This window comes from Hesperophylax consimilis, chromosome 12 (assembly GCF_061612785.1).
Source record: "Hesperophylax consimilis isolate HC1 chromosome 12, BYU_Hcon_1.0, whole genome shotgun sequence".
In the NCBI taxonomy this organism is placed as follows: Eukaryota; Metazoa; Arthropoda; class Insecta; order Trichoptera; family Limnephilidae; genus Hesperophylax; species Hesperophylax consimilis.
The window spans coordinates 5421225-5437903 of NC_142847.1; the positions used below are offsets into that span (position 1 = coordinate 5421225).

A 16679-nucleotide genomic window follows, 5' to 3' on the forward strand; every position below is an offset into this window, starting at 1 on the left:
TCGACAGCAGCGAGCAGAATAGTTTAACCGCACGTGTTCGGTTCCATGGGCTCTATTCCTGAATCAAGGGCGCTCGTAATCGCCGTCGAAAGTACGTACGTTGGTCGTCGTTGCTATTCCCGAAATTGGTCGAAGGTACATACTTCGACGTCAAACGTCAAAAGTCATTCCACGCAACAACTACTGGGTATAACCAGTAGAAACAGGGCAGCGAGTGGTAGGTTGTTGGCGTTTCTATGGAATTGGCTGTCAAAATCTAGTCTAGCTGTCAATTTTTGTTTTACCGCGCGGATTCCGCAAATGTAAAAGTGGGTGAAAATTTCCCACTTACTAAGTCTTTATCGGAGCTTACAAGCTCAATTAAGAGTTGCTTTTGGCAATTTGTAATATGTCCCGCAGCCATTTTTGTTTTGAATAACGAATAACTGTTGTCTGTTTGACAGTCACACCATAGAAATCCCAAAAACATCAGGAACATAGACAATATTCACAGGGGTGCCAATATAATCATCTCTTCTACCAACTTCGACCGTTCGACGCTCAAGAATACGTAAAATTGAAACATTCGAAAAAGTTAGTCGCGACGACTAGTAGTTTTTCACTCGAAGACGGCGCATACGAAAACGATTGATCGTTTAACTCCAGAATCGCAGGCCAGTCCATGTGGTCAGTCGAGTGTATTTTCCTATGTGTATGTCGTCGTGATGTATTTTTAGTTGTGTGTGGAGGTTTTCTTCTCAGACTCCCTCGGGGGTCCGATCCTAGATCTGTCCAACAATTATAATTGCTTTAACTATCCCGGAGCCAAGTGGGGTAGTAGGTAGTACCCAAAATTACTATCCTCCTTATATTAGATTAAATACTTGACACGTAATTTTAGTATTTTACGTATTCCTGCGCAAATACATACGTTACCATTAATAATTGACTGAATAATTGGGATTTCTATATTATAAAAACCTATAAGATAGACAAATTCATGGGGTCGTCGGAAGACCCACTTGGTAAAAATAATAATAGCCCTTGAGGCCTCTGTTATATTCTGTTTGAAGATCGGAATATTTAATAAAATAAAATACTTTTTTGTTTTAAAACCACGATATTTATTAATTTAAGAACCGACCGGTTTCGCTTTACTTAAGCATCATCAGGGTACAAATTAATACTAAACAAGAAATACATAATGTGTGTATATATATAACAAAATATAGAGGGAGACAACATGATACAAATATAAGCAACACAAAGACGGTCATAAAATACATTAACATAAGTGCACAAGTAGTGGAAAAACCGCTAGATAATTATGTAGACTAATGGGTTATATCAATAAATCGGGAGAAACAAAGCATCAACTGGCATGGTGGTAAGGAGGTAAGGAGAACTGGGATTTTTTTATGGGTTTATTGGAAACAGACCTAATATTGGACTACTTGATATGTCTAATTGATTATTAAGTATCTGACTTTTGGTTTTTACAGCTTTTTTAATTTCTAGTGCCTCTAAGTTGTTTAGTCTGTTACCATGCCCGTTTTTATGTAAGATGTTAGCACCGGTGCTATGACAGAATGTATGATCTTTATCGATCAAATGATTTGCGAATTCGGAAAACCCGTTATTATTGAGGCAACGAAGATGCTCCTTTATCCTAATATTAACATTACGTGATGTCTTACCGATATAGAAAGCCGAACAATTATTGCAATTTAATTTATAAATCCCCGAATGACTTAATTTATCGTCCTTATCTTTAGAATTAATTAGAAATTTACCTATATTGTTATTAGTATAAAAGGCCGGTTTGACTTCAGAAGGAAGGTTTTTTACACTTAAGGTAGAAAAGTGATTAATAAATAAAATTCGCCGCCATTGATAATTAATATTATTATCATTGATTTGAGGACAAGGACTAGCAAAGAGGAAGCGATTAATGGCTATTTGTTTTAGCTTTTTATTTAAGATTAAATCTATAAAATTTGATTCATAGCCATTATTTACTGCTATGTTTTTAATTAGTTTTAGTTCACTATCAAAATTACTATCGGACATTGGAATTGTGACTAAACGATGGACCATTGAATGGAATGCGGAGTGCTTATGTGAAATAGGGTGATTGGAGGTGCTGTGTATGACAACGTCAGTATAGGAGGGTTTACGAAAAATGTTAAAATTAATTCTGTTATTAACGATCGATAAAGTAAGGTCTAAAAAATTTAAGGTTGAATTTATGCCTATTTCTAATGTGAATTTAATCTTATTATGAAAAGAGTTTATAAGTTTGAGGAAGGAATTCAGTTGACGCTTAGTCCCTGTCCATATACACAAAACATCATCAACGTATCTTTTCCAGTACAAGACATTTTTAATAAGATGTGAGGTACTAGATAAAATTTTATTTTCTAAGTTATCCATGAATATATCAGCAATCAGAGGACTGGTAGGGCTCCCCATAGCTAGGCCGTCACGTTGCTGATATATAACATTATTAAATTGAAAATAATTTTGATTCAGGCATATATTAAACAAGGAAGTTAAATCTTTTATAAAATCTATAGAGAGATCGGAACTATTTAATAAATCAGAAATTAAACATTTACTCTCTTCTATGGGAACATTGGGGAACAAATTTACAACGTCAAAAGAAATTAGTGTAGAATTACTAGGGAGAATCATATCTTTCAATTCTTCTACTAATGAAAAAGAGTTTTTAAGGGTATGTTTAGGGGAAAAAACATTGGTATTTTGAAACAAATTAGTAATAACGGATGATATTTTAAAATTTGGGGCGTTACAACATGAAACTACTGGCCTGACGGGGCAATTATTCTTGTGTATTTTAAGGAACCCATATAATTTAGGAGTTTTGGGATTTTTAGTTAAAAATTTAACTTTGTGATATGATTCATCTTTGAATATTTTAGTTTTACATCGGAATATTTCCTCTTTGCAATATAATTCAAATAAATGGATTAATTCTTACCTGAAAACTGAAAATTGCTTTTAAAATGTGATGAAATGTAGTATTATTAGAAAGAAGAAAATTAAAAATTAAAATTTTGAATGCAAACTTAAGAAAGGTTTAATAATGGCTCATCTTACGTTTTTTCGACTAAACACTGAACTAAATCACTGAAAACTAAAAACACATTTATTAGACAAATGTATTAAAAAAAATTGGTTAAGTTAGGTTTATCATACTTTTTTTCTCATATTGCGGTCGGATCATTTGGTTTCATAGAAGTGTACATTTCTCTTTCTAACACCATATAGATTATCTTTCTTCCCATGACTGTAAGGTAGACATAGCAATTTCTATGAGATCATATGAGCTGTTCCCAAAAGCGACCAAATTAGCCTGACAGGTTGAGAGACACGATCGCTCCGCGATATAAGGGGGACCCTAGTGACCCCCTTTCGGGTAATATGTATTTTTTACCTGTAGGTACGCAAAGGTTAACTATCTTCCAGTCGCCTTCAGTACGTATAACGTATAAGCAACGATTCGACCTTAGCTTAGCTTAGAATAATATTGGTAATTTTGCCTCTCAGTAATTTTCTCCTTTCCCATTAAACAATACACTTTGAGTCTCGAGTCCTGCCAGTTCTGCCACGTACACAAAGTCCCACAGCTGATTTTGCGAGCCGATGAATAATTCAAATGTTAATACTGCTGCCGAACGGGGGAGAGCGGTGGGGGAAGGTTCAGGCGGGGGAGGAACCCACCCTAGGACCCTACTCGCCCATCTTTCGGGAAATTCCAACGTAACCGTTATTATTATTTCACAACTCTGGAGCAAGAAGCCGGCTATGACAGGCTTAATATTTTATAAGCGCACACCCCGCCTACGATAACCTATTTTACCCCATTGCCAGATTTTGCTGAGGGTGACTTAACGATCTAATAAATATTAAAACAATTTTGACAAACTAACCGCACGCCGTTGTCAGAGAGGACGGACCGCCAAACAACTCGGTCTTCACATTCATATATCGTCTCATACATACTATTATATTATTCTGATTCTTGAAATGGCCCCACTTAAGTATCTGATTCACTTGATCGTGCCATGTCTTCCTCGGGCGTCCGCGACTTCTGTTACCATTCCCATTTGCTTCATATATTCTCTTTACCCTCCTTTCTTCGCTCATTCGCTCTACATGCCCAAACTATCTAAGCTTCCCTTTCTTAATCTTGAACAATTAAGATTAATTGAACAATTTTAATATTCATCAAATCGCACCGTGTGTATGGAGAAAACTTACTGAAATAAAATATTGCCAATTCGTATTTCTGAAAAAACGGGAATGCAGGCCTTAAAGAATGAATTGACTGGTTTCCTAACAAGCTGACGATAAAACGCGAATATGTTAATAGGATGTCGGAACACGTGTTCATAATAATTCTAATATTGTAAAATTTCGTCATTATATTTATCAGGAAAAGGTCACCTGCATGAGAATAGGTGTTCCGATATATTCTGAATTGCATAATATTTTATTAAGAAATGGATTGCAATCACGTTTTTTCAAGATTTTTACCCGTGTACCTATTGGAAAAAACACTAATCATAAACAGATACTGACGCAACCCGGACGTGAACTAGGAACCTTCAAAAACTGAACACATTAATGGCATTTAAAATTAAAATAAAGATTGGCAAAATTACCACAGATTTTAATCTCTATAGTATGTCTGTCTAAAGATGCCTTGGTTGTCAGTGCACGTTTTCTTATCGCCTATTGCACGCTGATATTTATTGTCAACTTTTATTTATATTACGATACCAGTGCACGTCGAAAGGTCGTTGATGGCAGCTAGTAAGAGTGAACTCTAACAAGGAAATGGTCGACCGCTTCTTCTTGAATATTAAACAGCGATATAATACGGTGTAATGCGACGGTCCTCCATACGAAATGTGAGAAACAGGAAATTGTAATGCCTATTTCCTTCCATCAATCTTTACCTATACTGCCGACTCTTGGCGGCTCCCTCGTGGGCCGGTAAGGAATCGACGTTAATCGAGTGTTGTAAGACCCTGCGCGGTCCTAGCATTAATTGTCCTAGCTGATAAAATGCTTTCGAAAATCACTTGTCTTGCGTTTAATTATGTTTTTTTTTGGTTTATTAACACTTACATTTCTTATTCTGTATGGTATTTGCTGTTGGTAATACAACTTTTGTTGTAGACAATGAAATTATTCAATTATTATTACGTTGTAGAAGTATGATATCTCTTCTCTTGTTTATTAACTATTAATATTAACAACGTAATCGCCCGAAAATGTTTTTTTACAACTTGATTACAAAACATCGACTTTTCTCTAATTTCTATGAATATAATATGCATGTATTGTATACTCGTATATCCTTCCGAAAGAAATTCTGTGAAAAAAAGTGAAAGTGAAAACCCTATCAAAACCCGTTGCGTACTTTAGAAGAACTAAGCGCAAAAACAGACAGACGCGGATAACGACTTTGATATTAGTTTGATAGGGTTTGCACCTTAATTTAGAGAATTTCTTCCGACAGGTTTATACATATAATCCATGCATATTATATTTATAGAAAGTAGAGAAAAGTCGCGTAACGCCGGGTATATGTCAGCTAGCCTTTTCTATACATATAATAATTTCCCCATTCATGTAATATATTCTAATCGCGTTTCAACCCGTTGCATTCGCTTATTGTAAATAAGTATTTGTATTATGTGTGGTCCCATTCCTTGGACAAACTACGAAAATCAAAAATTAACAGATGTAATTACTTTCCCGAATTCTTCAGACGAACTCAATAAGGTTGTATCTTTTGTAAGACACCTTTTTTTATTTCTAGAACCTTACTAGATTCTCGTTGTATTTCAGAAACGCGACTCGACGCATAAACTCCTTGTGATTTGCATAAATCTGGTGCAGATACCTTTCGTTTATTTCCAGAACCCTACCAGATTCTCGTTGTGTTTCAGAAACGCTACTCGACGAATAAACTCCTTGGGATTTGCATGAATCTGGTGCAGATACCTTTCGTTTATTTCCAGATTCTTACCAGATTCTCGTTTTGTTTGAGAAACGCGGCTCGACAAATAAACTCCTTGAAATTTGCATAACAACTGCTGCCTACCTTTCGTGTATTTCCAGACTTTCAGAATCTAACCAGATTCTAGTTGTGTTTCAGAAAAGGCGACTAGACGAAAACATTCCTTGGGGTTTTGCATACATCTGTTGCAAGATACATGTTGTCATGTTTCAGAATCTAGATCTAGATTATCATAGTATTTGGAATAACAACGTGATAAATTCACTAGGGTACTTTATTGCTGTTGCGAGATGCACATTTCACACGTCGTTATTTGCCAGAATCTTGCTAGATTCATGTAGTTTTTTTGTTAACGCGACGTGACCAGAGATGTGCAAAATGGGTACCCAAAACCATTTGAAATGCAAAATGGAAATGGGTCAAAACTTTTCCATTTGAAAATGCAAAATGCAAAATGGTTTTTAGAAAAGCATTTCAAATGCAAAATACCTATTTTCAAAATGCATTGAAAATGCAAAATGGTTTCTCAGGTCAAACAATTAAATAATTATAGAATTTTTAAACAATTTTGTCATTTAATGGACATCAATGTAGAACAAACATATTACATGATGGTAAATCCAAAAACACCACGACCATAAATATACCACTCTCACCACGACTACAGATTATGAAACCACAAAAAATTTGCGCGGGACTAATGTTGCCAACGTAAAAACATAGAAACTGCTATCTAACATTTGATATTACAGCGTCATGGCCCCATGTTCAGTATTTAAAACAGTATTTTATTTTATCACTCAATTGCCAGGGCTCCTACCAGGGAGCAACTTGACAAATGTAAATTATCTCTCATAGCGAGGTTGAGGACCGACTGATATTTGGGGCTAATGAAAAAAAAGATGAGTGGAGATAGTAGGAAGAATGTTGCAAAAAAGCATTTAAAATGGAAAATGCATTGAGAAAAGCATTTAAAATGCAAAATGGAAAATACCCATTTTGTATTTTGCATTTCCATTTGAAATGGATTTATTTGAAATGAAGCACAACTCTGGACGTGACGAATTCAAAAAGGTCTCGTAAATTAGCCGTAGTTTATAAGAAACGTAAAAATGTACATATTATTATGTAATTTAGTCAGATCTCATGTTATTATATTAATCTTTATTTCACCCCTATATTTGTTCACATAGTTTCTCCGTGAGCGAATCCACCCTCCCATTCCCAGAAACTACGGAACTTTACCTACTTGCGTAGTTTGGCACAAGTGTATGAAGGGTTAGGTGTTAGGTACCTACGAATGATTCTTCTCGGAATTGAGTTTAATTCTACGGAATTTTAATAATAATATTATGTTTGATGTTTAATTCGCATTGTGCGTGACTTGAACTTAGAATGTCAGAGATAAGAGGAAACAGACAACATTTTTTATCGCATTTTAATGAGAGAGATAAATAATGTTTTGTTGTGTCGTGTCCTTGTAAAAAATAATTATGATGTTTGAGTCATCTTTTATAATGGATTTCAATGCCTTCATACCTTCTAATTAAACAAAATTTATGATTTCATATTAGGCCACTGCTCGGTGGGTGTGTTCATTAACTGTTGGAGCCAAACTACCTAAAACCTAGGCCAATGGGTCGGGAAATCAAGAAGGCCTCTTTTTTATAAGATTCTCCTAAAGAATTATATTCTACCTTTGTAACTGCACATTGTATGTACATCATTCAAATATTTAAAAAAGATTAAGTGGAGTTTGGTTGGAGAGGTTTATATTCCTGTTTTCCCCGAAAGTACGAAGATTTTTTATTTTATTTTTTATCTGAAACCGCCCAAGAGTCCCGATTGCTCCCAACCATCTGGAGCTAGTGTGAGACTGTGGCATCCGCAATTTGAATTTGTTGTGTGTCTGAAGGTACTGGGAAGGGCAAGAAGATGGAGAGAATAAAAAGGTGGGGAAAGTACCTCGCTATTTAGATCTGGTCACCAAACTTGGCCAAAGCCATTTCAAGCAACGTTTCAATTCTGAATAGTGGTCTTACACCAGGGCGATACTGAGAGTACCTTCCACTCTGGAACGTGCTGCAAATATATATTATAACACAAATTAATTAAATAAATATTCATTCTAAACTTGCAGAAAAGTCAATAGATGTCGCATATTATAATAAAAATGGTATATATTTATCCAAGACATCTGTTTAGATTGCAATTGCAAATCGACAGTGGACATTTATTTCAGTTTGTACATAAGTATTATATAGCCAAAATAAAACCAATTATGGATTTCCTCCTTGTGACTTTACCTCTACTGAGACAGCATAATAAGGAATAAGTAAATAAAATTTGTAAGAAAGTAAATAAAACAGAAGATTATGTGATGATGATAAAATGAAGATAATGTATGTACTTCTTATTGGAAGTATGATACAGTTAAACCGAAGGAGATAGGGTCCGACCGTATCTTTTTCTGTTCCAAATTTTCGTTTAAGAATCGCTAATATTGTCTTTAAAGATTAATCAAATAAAATTTACATGATTGATGTGCCTTACCCCTCGACCATGGAGACTGTTATGTGTCAAACTTGTAATCTCATTTACTTGAATTATTTATTTTTACAGCTAATAAAACTATTATCTTTCTTTTTCAAGCCTCGTGGAAGTAATGATGTGGTGGTACGTATAGATACTACTACTTTAATCAAATATTATGTTAAAAATATATATTATTTATGGATGAGTATAATGACTTATGTTTGCTTGTTATGAAATTCTGTAATATTTAAATTATTATCTCTTTTAATTGACTTTCCTTAGCTCTTTAACAAAATGGTCTAGAACCGCAGTTTAAAATTATTCTCTTATATGTATCGCTAGGAAGTGTCTTAAAACCTGTAAGGCATATTTGTGTCCAAAGCTTTGTAATAGATGCACAGATTTAAATTTGCACCTAGTGGAAAAATATTATATTTAAATATTTATTTTAGGTAGGTACTACAGGCCTGTTTTCAAAAATACAAATGTTCAATCATGTTATATATGGATATTAATTGGCTTTAAAGGGTTGGGAACCCTTGCCCTAGGGTCCCCTCACATTACTATTTGTGAATGATAACTATAATTTAGCTATGCGATCGACCAGTTATGAACCCTTGCCCTAGGTTTCATTCGCCTAACATTATTTTTAATCTACAGCTAATTTAGCTTCGCGATAGACCGGTTGGGAACCCTTGCCCTAGGGTTCCCTCGCCTGACATTATTTTTAAACTACAGCTAATTTAGCTTCGCGATCGACCGTTTGGGAATCCTTGCTCTAGGGTGCCTTCACGTGCCACTATTTGTGAACCATAACTATTAAATTAAATGGATTATCTACTTATAACCATATGTAATGCTTTTCTAATTATTTCAATTTGATTACAGTTATTATTCTTTAGTTGCTCTGCACTGCCATTTTGAATAAATTTATTATCTGTATTTCCTAACGAATTGTTTTGTTTTTTATTTGCAGAAAGAAGTGGTGGTCGGGCAGCCCATCCCGTTGGAGAATTCAAGCTCGGGCCCCCCCATTGAGACGGGCATCCACAACCCCCTGAACGACATCCGCTTCCCCATCACGGCAGCAATCTCCTCGCAGTCTCCCCGCTTCCAGCTCGGGCCCGGTCCGGTACCTGACTCCACACCGGCCCGTGCGCCACTTGAGGAAGAAGGGCTTCTTCCTCAACTTCCTCACCTGAACCTCCGCCAAGTGGAGGTCGACAACCAGGACTATGAAGATAACAACAATGGGCCCATATCCGAACAGGAACTGGAGAATATTGTCAATAACAATGCAGAGAATTATATCGTTAGCGAGTACGAGAATAGGAACTTGAACCTTGAGGCAGTTCATCCAAGAGCAGTGGAAGTGTTTGAGCAGCCGCTGACATCCAGGAATCTAACTCCTGCCCACGCTTCGGCCAGAGGTGACGGGCCTACACAGGATGTGCTGGCAGAACACAAAGACTGGTTTGGTTAGTATTTTAAATCTGCAATTATTACTTGCTTGGGTCCTCTGGGTCCTCTTTATGACCTAAATTCACTCTACAAAACCCTTTGTTTTTAATTTACCTTTTTGATTATTTGGAACACATCTCCTACTTTATTTAGTTTTCTTGGCGTCTTCCTTGACTAATATCTAAAGTTATGCCCATTATGAATTAATCATAAAAAATGATTGACGATGAAGAGTTGATGATTTATCTAAAATAAAAATTTGATTTTTTTCTTTTTTTTTTTTAGATAACCCTAACGATGACTTTCCAAGGAACCAACTACAATATTTGCAAACCATTGGGAGGGGATGGTTTGGCAGGGTAAGTAATTTTTTTTTTCATTCTAGACTTATTCAGATCGGGGACCTGCCTCCCTTTTGCGCAATTTCCGGAGTAGCTTTTCCCAACTTTGCATGGAGCGGCTCACTGAACGTCTTTCCTCTGGAATAAGGAACTTGAGTAATTTAAATACTATGGCTTAGAAAACATATATATTCATTACATATCAACAAATAATTTGGGAGGCGGGTATGGGTACCACCGCACCGGGAACGATTTATTGAATAACCAACTTGGTGCCCTGGTTCATGGGGTGAGGTTTGTCTAGGTCTTGGCGGTGGATGCGTTTGCCCACCTACTGCGTGACAGGTCAGATCGGGAGATACTGGTTGAGGGAGACCTTTCGGCCTCTCCAACCAGAATCTCTCGACCCATCGCCTTGTACCCCAGTGAGGAGGATGTATTCAAACTTCTGTCACTCCTGGACACACTGACCCCCAGATTCCTCCCCAGAACTTTCTACTTCCTTTCCCTAAAAAGACCCTTGATTGAGTGATTTTTAGCATATTGGGCATGTTTACAAAAACGTTTGAGTGATCGCTTGTCGTAATGTGTCAAATTTATAGAACCTACCAATATAGGATAAACGGTGAAATCTAGGTGAATTCATCGTCTTCAAACCACAATCAGCATTTCACGCATTTCTATATTAATACTTTGAGGAATAATATTAATTAAATAATATGGTAAATGTATACATAATGTTTAATAATTATACATACAACTAATAAATCGTCAAGCTTGGCTCCATCGTCTCTATTAATAGTATCCGGTAATTGACGGCTACAGCAGAACTAAACGCAGAAAACCACTTTAAAATTATACGTTAATGTCAGCTCTTAGAGGGTTGGAGCTGGCAATACGCTTTCGCATCTTCATAAATAAGCACATATTTCACCACAACCTTAGATTAGACATCTGCCCTGATGATGGACACTGCAATGCTGTCCAAGATAGTCCAAACCAAGATTTGATGTCCTTAAAGTTATTTTGTTTGATACTTAGTGGGAGTTTGTTATATGTTTATCTTTTTTGCTAAAAATTCAGAGCTTCTTTGTCCAAATATAGAATTACACTTATTTTATATTTATATAAATTATATTTAGTGTGTATGTTTGCTATTTGCTCTGGTTTTGTGATCGTGAGAGGTGTTTGGCCCTGTATATTTTTTGTAACATCAAACTGTTAAAAAAATTCTGTTGTTGACGTCTTTATGTGGACTTTATGATGCAATTCTGAGTTATTTTTAATTGTTTTACATGGTTTGATGCTGCTGAGCCCCATCCTATTACTCCATATGTATTTGTTTTTGAAATGAAATGATCCTTTTTATGTTAAAAACGACTTTTAACAACGAAGTTAATCCAAATCAGTATTTTTTAAATATAAAACTCTTTACACACTGGATAGAAGTCACTTACAGCCTTACTATTAAAAAAATACTTCCCAACCGTTAAAAAGTGTTTTCTTAGTTACTCGCTGTACAATTTTTGTTTCGAAATCTTACTAATAAAAATGTATTTAACTGGTTACGAAAGAGCAGGCAAGACCGCATTTTGGCAGTCTATGCGTATATGATTCCTGTCAAAATGACGGTTTTGATTTGTGATGTGCGTTTTTGTTCATAATTTCTATTCTAATTTCTGTTACTATTACATTGGTAAAATTCAAAATATTTATTAAAGAAGGAGGTATTGCAACATGGCATAAAACCCCAAAAACAAATCACTATAAGACCAAACGGAGGTACACATGACATCACCTGTACCCTGTCAGATTTCAATTGTTTTGGCGGGCTTTGAAACTAAACGAAAAAATCCAAACTTAAAAAATACTGATACTTAAAAGCTAGAAAGTGAACAATATTATTTTTTTTTTTAATTAACTGGAATTTCTTATTTCTTCCAGACTATGCATTCTTCAATAGTTGTATTGCTAGAGAATAATATTTACTATCAAAATTCAATTTTAGTTTTTTTCACATGAATAATTAATTATTAATTACTTCTTTTCCTAATTTAATATTTTCATTATTTCATTTCATTTCATTTGTGTTAATAATAACTAAATTCTTCTTCTTCTTCTTCTTCCTAGCACTATCCCAACTCATTGCCTAGGTAGGCTGTTGGGGTCGGCTCTTCTTGTTCTCAGGTTATAGCTTCTTCGGTTCTGAGTGTCGCTTTCATCTAGGCCGTTTCTTTGTAGGATTTTGGAGCATTGGGTCATCCAGGAGTTCTTTGGTCTACCTCTGGATGACTGTCTTTGAAGCTCTATAGACATTGCCTGCTTCACTGTGTGGTCTGGTGGTCTCCGTCTTATGTGCCCATACCATCTTAACTGTCGTTCCTCTAGCTTACTGTTTATGTAGTAATAATAATAGTTAATAATAACTAAATAAGTGACAATTATTGTTTTCAGATCGTCGAAGGCGAAGCGCACAGTCTAACATCTCCGTCAGACAATGCCAACGGCAACCCCAGCCCTGGCACATCCCCCCTGCACCTCCCCCAGCCCCCCAACGCTGTCACCCGGGTGGCCGTGAAGATACTGGATGAGAATGTGACCGTGACGGACAAGTGCACCTTCCTGGATGAGGCCCGACTATACCGAGACCTGAGGCACGAGAGCCTGCTCAAGTTTTGCGGCAGAAGTCTGACGCAAGACCCGTGGTTAATTCTGTTTGAACACTGTCCTTTGGTAACAATAATTTGATTATTTGCAAAAACTCAAATGGGACAATGTTGTTTGTTTTTTTTTTGCTTTGGTCGGTGATTATTTTGTGGGTCATTTGACGTCATAGAATAAAGAATAACAAGAAATGCCATGTGGACGTGTCTCATGATCCAAATATTTGGCCAATCAGGCCATAAATTTCCAATACAAAACTGGGATTTCAGAAATTATAAGATTTTAGATTACAAAATTCAAATGTGATGGAGATACACAATGTCAGGCATGTGTAAAAGAGACAAGAGCACATGCTAAATGGTCTAGAACCAAAAGGTACTAAGTCAGTTGGGACATTTGTTTCCATACAAATTTGGATGGAAGGCAATTTTAGTTTTCTTCACTATCCCAGGAAATGTTTTTGTGTAATGCGCCTAGTACACATTGGCCAATGCGCTGGCCAACATGTATTGTATACGTATTGGCCGCAAACGTTGGCCGGTGGCCAACCTGATTATTGTCAGCTTTTGTGCACATATCAAAGGATCTTAGCGCCAACAGCGTTCATGCGTTGGCCCCGTCGTCAGTTTGTAGTACGCGTTCAGTGGAATAGCAGTGTTGATTATTGCGCAAGTGATTATTTACATTTACGATAGTTAACAATTAAACGTGTTGTACAAATAAATTGCTGGAGTTGTTATAGTTTCCACATCCATCTAAATTAAATGACCAACGCAGAATAGGGTATTTTCATTTTTTTTTTCATTCTCAAAATAAATGAGGAAAAAAATTACGATAATGAAGGTATTTTTATGTTAACTAATAAATTTTCTGTAACGATTTAAAATGCACGATTTGCGGCCTAAACAACATGATAATTTTTTATTCGTGAATTTGGCGGCGTTGGCAGGCAGTTTCTATAATGACTTTGTAGCCAGTTGAAACCGTTTCGGGATGTGATTTTAGACCGTTTTTGAAATCAATAATTATTAATGAAAATATTAAAATTACAATTAGTAGAATAATCGTAATCAGAAAAATAAACTTTAAATCTTCCACACGCAAACTTTGGCCCAATGCATTTGGCCAACGTGTACTAGGGGCATAAAATCATTCAATCAGTAATAAATTTCCTTTATCTTTTTTTTAAACTTTTTATTTATTAAAATGTTAACTAAAGCTAATGAATATTCCAGGGTGATTTGAAGCAATTCCTCCAGTCAAACAAATGGCAAGTGAGCTCTCTCAGCCAGAAAGGTTTGCCCCTAAAGTTCCAATGCGAGATCGCCGCCGCCCTGGAGTACCTTCACCTGCATCACCTAGCCCATCCGTAAGTTGCAGCCTTTTATAGGTTTGGTTTTTTGTGGAGTAATCCCAGTTTGTCAAACCTCTTATGGGCAAAGAAAGTTTAAATACAATGCTATTAACACACTTCGGCCGGGAAATGTAGTTCTACCCTTTCGGTCGATTGATGCTATTATTGTATGCTTATTATATACCAATCTCTTTGTAAAGGTCCCAACTATATGTACATAATTATCGAATCAAAATGCAAGTCTTTTTTAAAATTTATTTTCATGCCTTTCGTTTACATCGGTATTTCATCGGTATCAAAAGGATAGTATATTATTTGTTAGTGAAATAATTCAATTTCTGGAATGAGGGTTTTTATGACCGAGAAACCCGATTCGAATCTCTTTCTCCGTTCCGCACCCACTCAACTCCTATGTGCAAGCGAGCGAGAGATGTCTGGCGTCTTTAGAGAAAGCAGGTATGAGCAAATACCGATAGGCGGACCGTAATAAACATATTACAAGGTTAATTGAGTTGAATTTCAAATAATATTCAATATTCGTTTAGTATTTTTTATAGCTTGGGTATGCTGAGTTACTATGTAGAAATTTTTACTAAAATATTTTAATTATTTTCGAAGATATAGCGATTTAAAACAAATTAAAGAAATTCGCACGGGATCTTTATTTTCGCCCAGACTCAGTGTAGCGCCAGCGCAAAAAATACCCGGCCGAAATGTGTTAAGCTATTCAATCCTACTGACATTAGAAGCATGCAAACCAAAAGTTCCATTAAAAGTAAAACCATTGATTACCTCCAATAAACATATCCATTAGGAGTATTTCATTACATATTTGTATTTGTGCCTACTGTGTACTATCTACTACATGTATATTTAACTAAAGTTTCGCCTGCTTTTTTCTTATCATTTAACACTATGCCTTTTTGTCAAACTGAAATTTAATTACTTCAAAATTATTCTAGCTTCGTCTTAGGACGGTTTGTTTCGGAGAATTTGAACAATTCATCAAATTTCAACATTCATTTTCGGGTTCTGTGAAAGTCCTATTCAAGTTATATTATTAAATCATTATAGGCTAGTTGCTTGACATAACTAAAATAAAAACAGAACTTGAAAAAATCTTTCACAGAACTTGAAAATTATTCAAATTCTCCGAAACAGCCCATCCTTAATCTTTTACATTCATACTTGAATTGAATAATTAAAAAACAAAAAATTATTTTATCTGTCATTTTCATAATATTGTGTAAACAAAAACCTAGCTAACAACCACTCTGTAAATTCCCATCTCAACACGGGCGTTCCACACCTAGTGAGATGGGCAATATGTCATTACTGTAATTAAATGTAATATTAAAATACATAATGAAATTAAATAAGTAAATCTTTGTCAATGTTTTGTCAAAACATTCACCCCGGGGCATGCATTGCTTTGGTTAAACCGTTAACAGGTGATTGTTTGTCGACCATTGCATCGTCCGGAATGAAGCGCGGTGAGGGAGGTGATTTTTTTTATTAACCTCAATAATTTGTTTTTATGGTTGTTGTATGGATTTAAAGTGACGTGGCGTGCCACAGCTGCCTGGTGGCGGAGGGGCCGAGCGCTCGCCTCGGGGACTACGGAGACGCCCCCCACCGGTACCCCGGGGACTTTTACAGCGCCCCCGGGCAGGGCCCCCCGCGTCCCCTGCGCTGGCTGCCCCCAGAAACTGCCCACGACCTACGGGTAAAATATTCAATTCAATTGATAAGAATGTAAGAAGACAGTAGTCACAAATGAGAAATAAGAAACAACGGTTAAAAATATGCTTTAGAATGAAAGTAAGCAACAAAAACAATTTGAAATGAATATAATAAAAAACAAAGATTTTATGATTTTGAACGCAGCCTGATTCAACAAGATTGCCCTTCCCACTGGTGTGTCCATTGGCAAGTTAGTCCTGCAGGCCGGGAGATAAAAACAATCTACGTTGTCGATGACGAAGCTAACCATAGCAGAGTTTTCGTACCATCCACAAATCAATTTAAAGAAATGTGTGTCAGTGTACACATCCACACACAGTTAAGTTTTAAAACATTCGATACTGACTGGCTTTAAATAAATCATTCCAGCCGACACCGGAAGGCAACATGTGGTCCCTTGGCGTGCTCCTATGGGAGTCCTGCTCCTGGGGTGCTCTGCCCTACGAAGGCCTGAGCAACGAGCAGGTACTGGCTGAGGTGATGCGCCCTGCGGGCCCCCGCCTGCCCCCACCACCCCACTACACAGAATACGTGACCTATCTGTGAG

The 16679-nt window shown here is 36.3% G+C and overlaps 1 protein-coding gene across 5 annotated transcripts in view; it reads left to right on the forward strand.

Annotated features, from left to right (window-relative positions):
- LOC149419043 (uncharacterized) overlaps positions 1 to 16679 on the forward strand; it is a 159676-nt gene that overhangs the window by 110998 nt on the left and 31999 nt on the right. For all 5 annotated transcript variants that reach the window (XM_089638075.1, XM_089638077.1, XM_089638076.1 and 2 more), the window contains exons 3-8: positions 9546 to 10047; positions 10316 to 10389; positions 12826 to 13104; positions 14271 to 14404; positions 15950 to 16115; positions 16502 to 16674. In XM_089638075.1, the coding sequence (XP_089494201.1) occupies positions 9546 to 10047; positions 10316 to 10389; positions 12826 to 13104; positions 14271 to 14404; positions 15950 to 16115; positions 16502 to 16674 (1328 nt within the window). The remainder of the gene's footprint in view (positions 1 to 9545; positions 10048 to 10315; positions 10390 to 12825; positions 13105 to 14270; positions 14405 to 15949; positions 16116 to 16501; positions 16675 to 16679) is intronic.